The sequence below is a fragment of the Hippoglossus stenolepis genome, chromosome 7 (assembly GCF_022539355.2).
Source record: "Hippoglossus stenolepis isolate QCI-W04-F060 chromosome 7, HSTE1.2, whole genome shotgun sequence".
NCBI lineage: Eukaryota > Metazoa > Chordata > Actinopteri > Pleuronectiformes > Pleuronectidae > Hippoglossus > Hippoglossus stenolepis.
Genome location: NC_061489.1, coordinates 18,769,805 through 18,782,583, shown reverse-complemented (window position 1 = coordinate 18,782,583; position 12,779 = coordinate 18,769,805). Strand labels below are relative to the sequence as shown.

The 12,779-nt window shown below is 42.7% G+C and overlaps 1 protein-coding gene across 1 annotated transcript in view; it reads left to right on the top strand.

The window, feature by feature from the left end:
* The window catches only part of drp2 (dystrophin related protein 2), a 76,712-nt gene that overhangs the window by 14,594 nt on the left and 49,339 nt on the right, over nucleotides 1-12,779 (top strand). Inside the window, exon 3 of the mRNA XM_035161393.2 lies at nucleotides 7,356-7,512. Within this exon, the coding sequence (XP_035017284.2) occupies nucleotides 7,356-7,512 (157 nt within the window). The remainder of the gene's footprint in view (nucleotides 1-7,355; nucleotides 7,513-12,779) is intronic.

The window sequence follows — 12,779 nt, the reverse complement described above, 5'->3', positions numbered from 1 at the left end:
AGCTCCTGCAACGTCTCCACAATTGAAAGAGAAAAAGATCTAGAGAGAATAGTGGGGTGGAAGGAGATGGGGCTGTGCTCAAAGCTTCTCTGGGCCCCGAGGCAACGCGCTCGCTCCTCCGTCCTAAAGCGGCAGAAACACTGCTCCTATCTCCTATGCATTAATTAATCATTGAACCGAGCTCTAAGCTTCTCTCTGTAATCTCTCCGACTGATTGGGGAGTTGGATTTCTATTTGACAATGTTATTTATTTTGCATGTTTAACTGTCAAGAAATGTGGGGATACAGGGCTAATTAGCATGCAACAGAGTTCCCATTGAGTTATGCTGAATGGAAAACTCAAGGTTTGCTCAACAGGCGCACAGTTTTGTATTTACACCCAAAACATTGCGATTAGAATTCTTATCCACGGCTGCCAACAGCGATGAGCCGATAGCAGTTTAGTGTCGTCGTCAAGGACACGTGGATGTTGATTGTTGCCTCAGCTCTTGCAGCGTGACTCTTGTGTATTCACATTCATAACAAAGGTTAGTGTCTGAAATGTCGGGCTGCATATTTTATCTCCTCTGAATTCTTTGCTTGAAACCAATCCAGGAAGTGAAAAAGGGCCACGATCTTTACCACAATACCTCTTATTTTGACAGCTGGTGTCTGTTCAGAGTGTCTCGTTACGTGTTCCCCGGCGAGATTGGTTGTCTCTCCATCTTGAAATTGCTGTCTGTGATGGCGAATTGATGACTCCATATGTTGAGTGCGTCCCGTGTTGAGGACGAGCCGGAAACAAAGTCTGCCGTGCACTCAAGCCACTCAGGATCCCATAAACCCATTTATATTGATTATCGCCGGGGTTATCATCATGCCTTCAGGATAGGGTGTTATCGAGCAGCCTGGGATGCACACACAGATACACACGTGGCATCACACACACAGCACATTTAAAGGGGACATAGCATGCAAATTCCACTTTGTTAGTGCTTCTACAGGTTAATGTGGGTATCTGGCATGTCTACCAACCCAAAAACTCTGGGGAAAAAACACTCGCGCGTTTTGTTATAGTTCCTCTAAGTCAGAAACGTCATGCTTGAGCGACTCGATTGCGCTTCCTGGGTATTGTGTCGTAACAATACACTGGAAGTCTCCTACATGGTCTTGGCCCCCGTCCCGTCCCGTCCCCCCACACTCGTTACTTCGGGGTTTACACCGGAGGCTGCGAGGCAGCGCAGCGCCGTTCCCAAGCACGCAGCCGGGCTGTTCACACGGGACGAGCATTTCTCCGCTGGTCAGCCCCATAGACTGTATATATAAGGTCAGCCCGCGATTCTGCTTTCTTCGCTTGTTGTTGTACCCGTTGAATGTCGGGGTTCGGGGTAAATGATGGTCTTCATAGCCCCCACCTCTCTTTCTCTCTCTGTCTGTCTGCTTGTGTGCTTGTATAGTGGGGGGCAGAGGGGACATTTAATTATGTGATTGGGAAAATTAAAACTCCAGGACAACAAGGGGAATACAAAGTATGGGATGCATATTTGATAATTTATATCATATAAAATATGTAATTTATATCGTTTAAAATCATGGGGGAGAGGGGAGGGGGAGCTGGCTCATTAGCATTTAAAGGAACAGGCAGTCAAAACAGGTCGCTCTGTGGAGGGCTGTTTTATACAGGGTAAAAAGGGTGCTGTTTTAAATGATCCTTGTGGTATTTTGACCAAAGTATGTTACAGACATTTCATTAAGACCCCAAGGAACCATATCAACTTGTGGTAAAATGGGCATGCTATGTCCCCTTTAAGACAAACACAACATACACAGTCTGTTTGTGGTGAGTACGCACAGTCCATGCCTTGGTGTCAACGCTTTATGACACTAAAGGGCCCTTGTAAAAATAAACCTGCCTCTTAATAAAGTGAAGGTGAGTCACTCCCCAACACACACAACACACATGTTTGTATTTCTCGTCTCGTAAGGAGTGTTATTGACATATTTCTTTCCCTAGCCTCTAACCCCAATCTCAAAGAATGAATCTGGTGATCGTCTGTATTTTTTATTGCCAACAAATCCCATGATAAGACCAAAACCAACAACACGTTGATCCCTCCGTATTTCTGCAGCTGCAAATACCCCCCAACAAATACTCCACTTTGTCTACGCTTGAGTAGTTTTTGTAAAAAAAACAAGATGACCCACTTTTTAAAGATTTACATCCACAGCCGGACCAAATGGGCTGAGGACCTTAGACAGGCCATGGAGGACAGACATTATTGAGGGATGGACTGACGTGCTTTTGGTCTTTGTGTGGGATTGATTTGAGGAAATACAGACTTCACTAATAGGCATCAACCTTACATGCATTTGGTCTTTAGTCTAAAGAAAACATAAACCAAATTCTAACCCACAACCTCACAGTGAAGTGAGGACTAACTCAAATGTCTTACCGCAATAGTCCTTATTTGTATGTTGATAGTTTGTCACATTAATGCATTAAGGGGAATTTCTCCTTAACTTAATTAAGCATTTTTGCATCCCTCAGGTCATTGGTTTGATTTTGTAATAATTTTTTTAAATCCATAAGATCAGCTGGTGAAGAGTGGCTGCCACCAGACCTAGTGGAGTTTTGAGTGGGTTTGATTGGGACTGCAGACACGAGACCAGTAATGGCATTACAACGAGTGCATGGGAAATTGTGGCAGAAACATTATTTTCTCAACCATCAAGCAGCTTATAATTTTTGTGGAGCTCCAACTCCAGGCGGTAGATGTGAGCAAGCAAAGTTGCAGACCACACTTACAGCCATAATAATAGCTGGTGTTCATTTCAAGTGTAACTTAAAAAAAGGGCTACAATCTGAATTTTAAGTCAACCATCAGTAGAGGAATAACGTTAAAGAGATTAAAGGATGATCTGGTGGTTTGAGTCGTCGAACAAGACTTTAAAAGGGGCCTTAATAAAGATTGAAATAAAATGAAGCATACTTCAGGTAAACACAAATTCTGTAAGGTTGGTGGGCAGTGCTGGGGCCGTGACTGACAGGGAAAGTAAGGGAAATCTTGACGGCTTGTCTTAAAGTACAGTTTTTGAGTGAAGGCTGTCTGCATCTATTTAAGGACTGAGTGCTTTGGTACTTCCACAGTATTTATATAGTACCCAGACCTGCTATATAAAACCAACTTTACACGCTGTGACCTTAAGTTGTAAGTCTTTTTTTGCATTTATGGACTTACCCAAAATCCCTGGTATCGCCTAATGAATGCTGCAGAAAATGGTCCAGAAATAGCACCTCAATTAATACCACAGTGTTTCCACTGGAGATGAAATAGCTCGAGTCAGCCATACTGGCAGACCTTTAGCCTGACCCAGCTTAGCAAGGCAGGAGTTTTTCTTGGCAGCGCCCGCCATGTGACGGCTGTTCCATTACAGCACAGGCAGCGCTCCATTTGTCTCACCCTCAGTGTGTGTAATGACAGCAGCAGAGATGGGTCAGTGTGCTGTACGTTGTGTGTGCGTGTGTTTGTTTGTGAATGTCTCTGCATGAGTGTGTGAATTTCTGCTGTGTTTTGAAGCCTCTCCGCAATATTTCCAGGGTCGTCCTTGAATGGATGACCTCACTTGGACATATCTGAGGCCCGGGCTCGCTCCATTTCAGTCGGATTCGTTACTCCATTCACGCTTTTTGTGTGTGTGTGTGTGTTGTTGTGTATACGAGTGTGTATTCAAAAACGATTACAGATTTAGAGCCTATGCTGTTGGAGCCACAGGAAAAAAAACAGTGGCTCTCTTATTCAATTATCACGGTGAGCCGAGCCGAAGAGGGCGACAAGAGGCGAGGGGCCAGCGTGGCCTGCCTCATGCAGGGTCGAACAAAGAGGCTTATCAATTCTGAAATGTGCACTTACAAGGTTGATTTCACCTTTTCCGTCTTTTCACCCTTAAAGTCCCAGAGCTTTTAGCACATGCCCTCCTGTATCAGGCCTCCCTGAAGTGATACCTAATCCCTCATGTGTCAGAACTCGTCTGTGCCAAATTCAGTTTGCAGAAAATTGCCTTACATTTCTTTTACAGTCACTGACATGACATTGCCGACGGCAGCCTGCTGATGGCACAGGACCACACATACTGGAGGAGTTTAGTCATTTATATGTTAACGCCATATTTTTGCAGAGTTACATCATTGTGATTACGCTGACTCCACCGAGACTCTGAAATCTTAAACTGTTCCTCTGGCTTTACTCTCGTTTCTTAACATCAATCCAGTCACATTTTTCTTTTTGCAACATTCCCTCTTGTTTACAGTTGTGAGCAGCGACACTCTTTCTGCTTCTGCTCCCACTCATCATGTCTGATGTGACAGTGCTGGCAAATTGTGATGTGCAGGAATAATGATATTTGAGTGCTGGCTCCTGGTGTGTAATTGAAACAGTGGGACGCTTTCACACAAGCCCCACCAGCCACCACACTAGTGCCAGCTGGGCCAGTGATATAAGAGCGGTGGTTTTCCTCAGACACCTCTCATGATGCTGGCAGGTGGCGAGCTGATACGTGCTCTTTGAGCTGTTCCTGGTTTACCTGGAACCAACCTGGGACTCTGTGTCTCTCTTATCATTCTATAAGCAGACAACATATACACTGTCTGTCTGCTTGTTGTGACTGACTTCATAAATGAAGCTCAGATTAAGTTCAGTCAGGAAGACTGTTCCATTCATCTCTCCCACTCCACGCCCCCTCTAATCAGCTGACTGTTTCAGTGTTTCCCACAGAATTGATTCAGTCGGTTGTGCAGCGCAGGTGCATCTGCATGCAGTTCGCTTTGAAGCGCAGAAGAGCCCAAGTGACTCGTACACAAGCTACAGAGTGAAAGATGTGTTCTCGCCTGTGAGAGAACTGCATTGAATGCCGCAGACAATAAGTCAATGGAGCTAAATAGAGATCTCATCATCTTATTGTGATTTTTTTTTGGTTCATTATGAAACAGTGGGGGGAGACATTAGAATATGACTGGCTGCAACAGTCTGGATAATTCATTGAAAACACTGTGTTGGGTGTTTACAGTGATCCAATTCGATTTTTGCCATGATCTCAATCAGCCTATTGTGTTGTTGCTGCTTGAAATCTGTTCTCTCTCTCTCTCGCTGTCAGCTGTCATTTCAGTCATCCGCTCCTCCGAGCCAATCACCTCCGGTCTCCATATCCAGTGTACACTCAATCAACAATTTCTAGATCCAATCAGCCATTATTGTCTAGACCTGGGGGGGATCCTATACTATGTGACAGCCTCACCACCCTTTCAACCTTAATTACATCAAGAGGGGTCTGAGCACCAAATAGTCTCATTTATATCACATCAAATTTGTCTGTTATTGTGCACAGCAATACTTTTTGTTAATTTTTCAATTAAAATTTCTTCTGATTGAAATATATAATAAGTGTGAGTACATCCTCCACTGTATATATGTGTATATGTGTAACAGTATTGCAGGTAGATAGATGCTGTATTCTGTTGTTTTGGGATCATGGAGCATGACTCAGCTTGAATTTCGCTCAACTCTGCTGCATATATTTACTCACACGTAACAAAACACCCACCACAGATGACAATTTAAGTCCCAATCTCCTCAGACGCTGTCAAGCTTTTCTTTTCTTGCACAGCCCATATGCAATTCATCGTGATAACGGCGGCAGATTTCCATTTATCAAAATGCTTGATTTTTTTTTTTTTATAAACAATGTTTCCATGATTTCAGATGGAAGTAGACAAAAGCAGCTTCTCATTTGTAGTCTGTCACAGTTGATTTTTGCTGCTCCAGTAACAAGGTTTTGCTGATAACATTTATCAACTCTAGCCAGATAATTAAGCTTACATTAGCTCCATGACTTGTTTGATTGATTTTATAACGAGAACCCTGCAGAAAAAGGTGGATGATTTATAGATGTGGAGATGAAGAGCAGAGCAGGTGTGTGAGCTGTGTGGAGTTAGTCCAGGTAAAGGTGGAGGTAAAGGTAAAGAGTTAGTCCAGGTAAAGGCGACGAGGAAACGTGTGGGATCAGACTGTTATTTCATTCCCTGTTCGGATGCTTAGCTTTAACACTTGGGAAAGCGTGGCAGCCTGCTTTATTATTCACATTCTCAAAGAGCTTCTTTCAGTTTTAATGAGGAAATTCTTTTAGGACGTGAACAAACCGATGTGTTTTGCAAACTTAAGGTGCCCTGCGGAGTTTCCTTGTAAACAAACAAAAGTCCTGTTTGCGTTCTCTGCGACCAAAATGCTGTGTGTATCCTGGAGCTCTTACAAACATGTTAAATGCGCTTCTCTCCACATAAATCTTGGCAGCTAATTTTTAAAAGCATTTCAAAGCCACGGTTGTTTGGCTACACGTTTGTGCTTGGCAGACGTCTTCTTCTTCCCCATCTTTGATGGTGTAGTACCTTGAATCTTAACACCACCTGTTGATCAGTGGAAAAATAGTCAAACAATTAAATAGAACTGGGTGCCACTCACTGTTAGTCCCCGTTCGTACTAACAAACCAAAACACTTATACCTTATGACCTTGTATGTACAGTGTGCACACTGGTGTAAACAGGAAGCAGGTTATGACCCTGCAGGTGGTTGCTGACTAACAAATACCATAAATATGAAACATCAATAGAGGAAATTAAGATGAGGGTTTTATTTTCTTGGATGAACAATGAGGTTCACTAACAATAAGTGTTTACAACGCTTTGCCTTCACTGCCGGTAGTCGAGTGGTGACTTATAAAAGCCAATCAGAAAGAGAATGAGGGTCACTACGTCATCTACAATGCAGCTGCAGAGTTTTTAAAGCAGCAGCAGTGATGCGCTTTAGAACTAAAACGTGGTTGTGTGTGTGCTACGTGTGAACAGTCGGCTATAATAACGGAATTCATAAATGTAATGGTTAATTGATTGAACATAGTTATCACCAGCACATACACTTTATTGAGCGATTAAATTAAATTTAAATCCAGTAAACCGCTGAGCTTCTTATAGCCGGGTGCACAAAAACCCTGCAAATGTAAATCCTGACAGTTTGACTTGAGAAGAGTCGCTTCCCTGGATCGTCTCGCCACTTTCTGACAACGAGTCACCGTAGTGTGCCCTGAAGAAGTAGCTCTGCTTAGAGGGTGTATTAAAACTTAGAGGGGCTGAAACTCTTGGTAACTCACCATTATTAGCAGTAAAATGTAAATATAGCTCGTTTTGGGTTGTTCACGTGTTGCCAAGTGGGAGACAGCGACCAAATGCCATGTGCAGTATTTAGATTGTGTTTAGGGGAATGTTACCGTTTGCTGATTTGAGTGTGTGTGTGTGTGTGTGTGTGTGTGTGTGTGTGTGTGTTGGCAGGGTGCGGCTAGAGGCGTTCTCTGACAACAGCGGGAAGCTGCAGCTCTCGCTACAGGAGATCATAGAATGGCTGACAGCCAAGGATGAGGAGCTGTCGGAGCAGCTGCCCATAGGAGGCGACGTGGGGGCCGTCCAGCACCAGAGGGAGTTCCACCAGGTAAAGTGGATGAGTGCAAATATAACCCATTCAGTGCAAGTATCCATGGAAGAGATTTTAATCATCATTATACTTCCCAAGAGGTAATTAATTACCACAGAATGTCTTCCCACTAAAGACACACACAGACACACACACACACACACACACACACACACACACACACACACACACACACACACACACACACACACACACACACACACACACACACACACACACACACACAAATGCACCACATGTACAGATTGAGGCTGTAGATACAAGCTGTATTCGCAGGAGTATTCTGTTTTGTATCGTGAGTGGCAGAAGGGAATTCTACAGCTCCCTTCTCGACTTTAAAGTCCTGTGTTGTCCTCCACGTGGGCGCAGTGGGAGAAATGGATCGAGGGTGTGCCCAGGGTCATGTGCTGTGATCTGTGCAGAGCGTGTGATGGCTCTGTCATCGCGGTCTGAGCGGCTGGCGGTTGGAAGGACAGGGATTTTGTTTGCACAGTGGTTGAATCTGTTGTTGCCGCAGACGGTTAACGTGGTAAAGAAACATGTGGAGCAGCGTGGTATTGTAAATGTTTATGCTCGCAGAGCAGGAGTAAAAGGAAATGAACAAAACGCAGCTCTGTATGTAACCGAGTCTTCGCTGGCAGCTGTAAATATCAGAGACGTTGATCAAGGCTGAATTTATTGTCAAGTCTGAGTCAACACCAGAGAGATGAAACTTTCTTGAAGATCGTCTGTCACAGATACCGATGATGAAGGTGAGGCTTGTGTTGGGGGTGCCACAGATTAGTTTCTACATGCAGCTCCAACATTTCATTGCTGGAAAAGGTTGGTTTATTGAATATCTAAAGAAACATGAACAACATTCTCTTTCTCCTTGTTGGGAAATATTATAATATTTCTGTGGATCATATAGAGGGCTTGTATTCATAATTTCAACCACAGCCGTCTTTACTACACCATACCAACATATTCCATTTGACTTGAATGGAGACATTTTACAGCTGATTATTTTTTGCCACTTGCTCAGTTGAACAGTCAGAGACAGAAGCGCTGCTGTATAGCGAAACAAAAAGTCACTCAGTTAAAATTTTAAAGGCTCTGCTTTATGATATAAACTATGAATGATTCCAAGCATTGATGTGGATTCTGCTGAGAGAGCCAATCCCTTATAGCTCAATGTGAATTGCTTTGTCATTGTAAGTCCAATACTCACAAGCTTTAGCTCTGACTTTGGGCTCTACCTACTGACGGGCTGCAAATAATATTGTACTTTCATTATTGATCAATTTGATCTTGATTATTTTGTCACTTCTTGGACCATCAGCTCAAAAACAAAAAAAATGTTCCTTGACTACAACAGAACCAAATGGCAGCAACTCATTTTCACATCTGTGAAGCTGGAACCATCAAACAGAGCAAATGGAATTCAAATATTCCCAATAGTTCTCAGCTAGACATTTTCTTTTTGCAAGAATATTTTAAACATTGTCACACCTCTCCATTTATGTGTCTTTTGTCATGAATAATTTAAATATAGATATTTTGTTGATGTGCTGTGTTTGATTGATGGATTGATCCACACATTTTTGCAGTACATCAAAGCATACGTCAGCAGACAGTTTTTATATTACGACAATAAACTGAAGTTTGTGTTTTTATATTTTGTGATTAATTTCATTTTCTTGTTACTTGAGCAAACATGTTGACTACACACTTATTCACAGTAATGTCTGGAGGGCCACACACATACCGTTCATACACACACAATCTGCACAGTGCAACCACAATTCTCAAGCTATTAAGGGAAAAATAAAGACTTTGATTAACACTGAGCCACATGAGGATTAGCTGTTTCACCTCGGTTTCTCACCCCATAGACTCGATCCAAGACAAATTGCGAAGTTCTCCTCACCCGATGGTAACCTGATGGAACTGGTAGCCACATTTATTTATTTTTTCCAGTATGAAAGTTTAGGGCTTTAGAGAACATCAGTTAGAGCTGCTGACAGAGGAGCAAGCCACCTCTTCCCCCTTCCAGATAATTCCTCCACGGTTCAGTGATTTGAACTGGCCTTTAAATCCCTTCAAGGGCGTGCAGGGGAAAGAGGCGCACAACAGCTCACAAAACTCACTGACTGAGACTTCATTGATCGTGGCAAAAACTCTGCACTCGTTTTAATTTCCAATAAATATATTCATCTTCACTCTAAAGGCAGCAAAGGCACTCTGCCTTTAAAACCTGGAATGATAATTTGACGTAAATTACTGGATGTCAGCTGATTCTGCACGACATAGTCAGGAGGGGGAGTGACAGGAGCGCAACAGAAATATACATTTTCTCTTTCAGCGTCACAAACCAAATAATATTTATAACCATACAGCAGAATTCTTCAGGTCCTGTCACACACACGCGTTTCATTTCATTTGTCTTCAGCTGTCTCCTCAGGTCTGTGTTGGCGTGACCGTCTGCGCTTGATTGATTGTGTTTTGGTTGCACCTATTATAGCAAGACAACATAGACCTTTTAACAACATGTTCAAATAATACATTTCATCTCACCAGGAGCTGTCGCTGAAGTCTGTGGTAAAAATCTACAGGCAAGTTTTTCGCCCAGAATCAAATGAGTTAATACTAAACTTTATTTGATTCCCAAAATGAAATTAACGGTGATGCCAGAGGTCACCCAGAGAAGAAACACGAGCTTGTGTTGATTTCTCCAACACTGTGAATACATTTTTTGCTGACAAGTTATTTTATAATTTAATTCAGCCAGTGTTCTCCATTTTGGTTCGATGCCACAGACTTAAAACTACATTTCACATTTATTTTATACTTTTTGTCCCTAAGGTGCAATCGAAGTCACAGTAGACCAGAAGTGTGGGGAACATAAATTCTGTGTCTTCCTTTAAATCTCTTCTTAAAACTCACAAATATTAAATGTATTATTTGTTTTTACTGTAAAGCACTTTGTAAAAGTTTTTAAAGTTGCTATAATCATACAGTTATTTTTTGTCTTTGTCTTCAGGGTAAAAAAACACATTCTTTTTTTTTTATGTTTTCTGTATGCATTGTGCAGAGATCAGTTGTTGTGCAGGCCCGACTCATCTTGAACCGGTCTATTCTTATGAGTAATAAAAAAAGACAGACTGCAGATAGCTGTCTATGTGCACGACCTTGAACCGCTCGGCTCATATCTCATTACCCCTGTCTTCTTAAGTCTTTTACCCATCTTCATTGCTCAGTAAATACACGTTTGCTTGAGATGCTTTTGTCTCAGGGGCTTCTCCCGTTCTCTTTGAAGCTCCTGCACACGAGTGTATTTCATTACTTTTCCTGATTAAATCAGTTTTGACGTTGAGGGTCGGTGAACGTGTGATAAGAGGTTGTTAAAGTACAAATTGGCTCAACCTAACGGAGCCCACAAAGCTAATACGTGAGGAGTGTTTGTCAAGGCCTGGTCTCATTCAAACCACGGAATTTATTTTTGATTAATTCCATTGATATTGCACAATCAATAGATTCACTCACAGTGATGAGGCACGTCTGTGCACATCTTTCTCTTTGAGTTTTTCATGTTTGCTCCACAAAAAAGTAATGGATAGCAGAGTAGAGTTGATGGTACAAATGTGTCTTGAACAAACTACATTGACTTATTGACAGGTTAATGAGGAATCTTATCCCTCTGTTCCTCCGTCTGTCCGTCCATTCTCTAAACCTTTTTCTCCTTTTTCTTTGAGGGTTGCTGGGGAAGCTGGAGCCAATTCCAGCCGACATTTAACAAGATGCAGGCTACACCCTGGACAGGTTGCCAGTGTATCGCAGTGCCAACATATAGAGACAAACAACCATTCACTCTCAAATTCACACCTACGGGCAATTTCGAGTCGCAAATAAACCTACGCTGCATGTCTTTGGACTGTGGGAGGAAGCTGGCGTACCCAGAGAAACCATGGCCACAGTGAGAACATGCAAAATCCACACAGAAAGGCCTGAACCCAGTTTTGAACCCAGTCGCTAACCACTGAACCACTGTGCCACTCATAAAACTTCTGAGCTCGTCGATTGTTAGTTAGAAAGCTTGCCGGCTCAGACAGCTTTCTCTCCTCTCAAGGAAGCCTTTATGGAATGAAATGATAATCCAGAGAACGACATGTGAGGTCGGAACCAGGCTGCTGTGACTCATAAAAGTTACCAACTTCCTGCCTTGCTTATTTCAGGAGCTCCAGTATTTCATTTGTCACCAGGCTCCTGGAGCTACATATTTCTGGAAGAAACCCAGATGAGTTTTGCTGTGCTCATGCTTTTATTTACTGTAAATAAGTGAATACCTGAGTGGGTGGACCAGACCAGCCTCTGGTCACTTATAACATTACCACATACATACATTATATTTGCAGGCTGTTGTAATTTTGCATGCTGACAGAATAATTGGAGAGATATTAAATGTCAGTAGTATTTGTTTTATGGGACGGAAAATAAAATAAAATGAATGGGTTTCCTGTGTGTCAAAGATACCCACTGGTGGGACCATAACAACAATCCCAGGATTTCCTTAAGGGGAGAAAGTCTCCCAACTTTTTAATTGACATGCTATATAGCCCTGTGAGTGCTGAGTGTCTTAAAGTTGGTACAGACCGGAATTTCCCAGCAGGCGTGTGTGTGTGTGTGTGTGTGTGTGTGTGTGTGTGTGTGTGTGTGTGTGTGGGTGTGTGTGTGTGTGTGTGTGTGTGTGTGTGTGTGTGTGTGTGTGTGTGTGTGTGTGTGTGTGTGTGTGTGTGTGTGTGTGTGTGTGTGTGTGTGGGTGGGTGTGTGTGTGTGTACGTGTGTCTTACTTGCACAAAAATATCTCAGACAAAAAGCAGAATATGATGCAGTAGCTACATCATAGTGGTAATGACGCTTGGGATAAAACAGTGTTGAGCTGGCATGATTTCTATATCAAGAGAACATTAAAGGTGTGTGGGTGACGGTAACAACCATTACAATATGTGATCTTCGGATTCCTCCCTCTGTGTGACAGAACGTTTTTGGACGAACACTACCCGGGACTTCCAGGATGTTCTTTTATATTCCGGTAAATCAACTCAGTTGTGGCTGAAGCAAATCACAAACTGCGGCTTGCATAGATGTTCAGAAGCACACACACCCATCCTGTGGTCTGTATTCATGCACGCCCATGATTGGTTTCTGAAAGTACAGCTCAGTTTTCTTTTCTACCCTCCCTGCAATTTCCCTTCTTGTCAGTTTGTGCAGTATCTTTGTGAAGC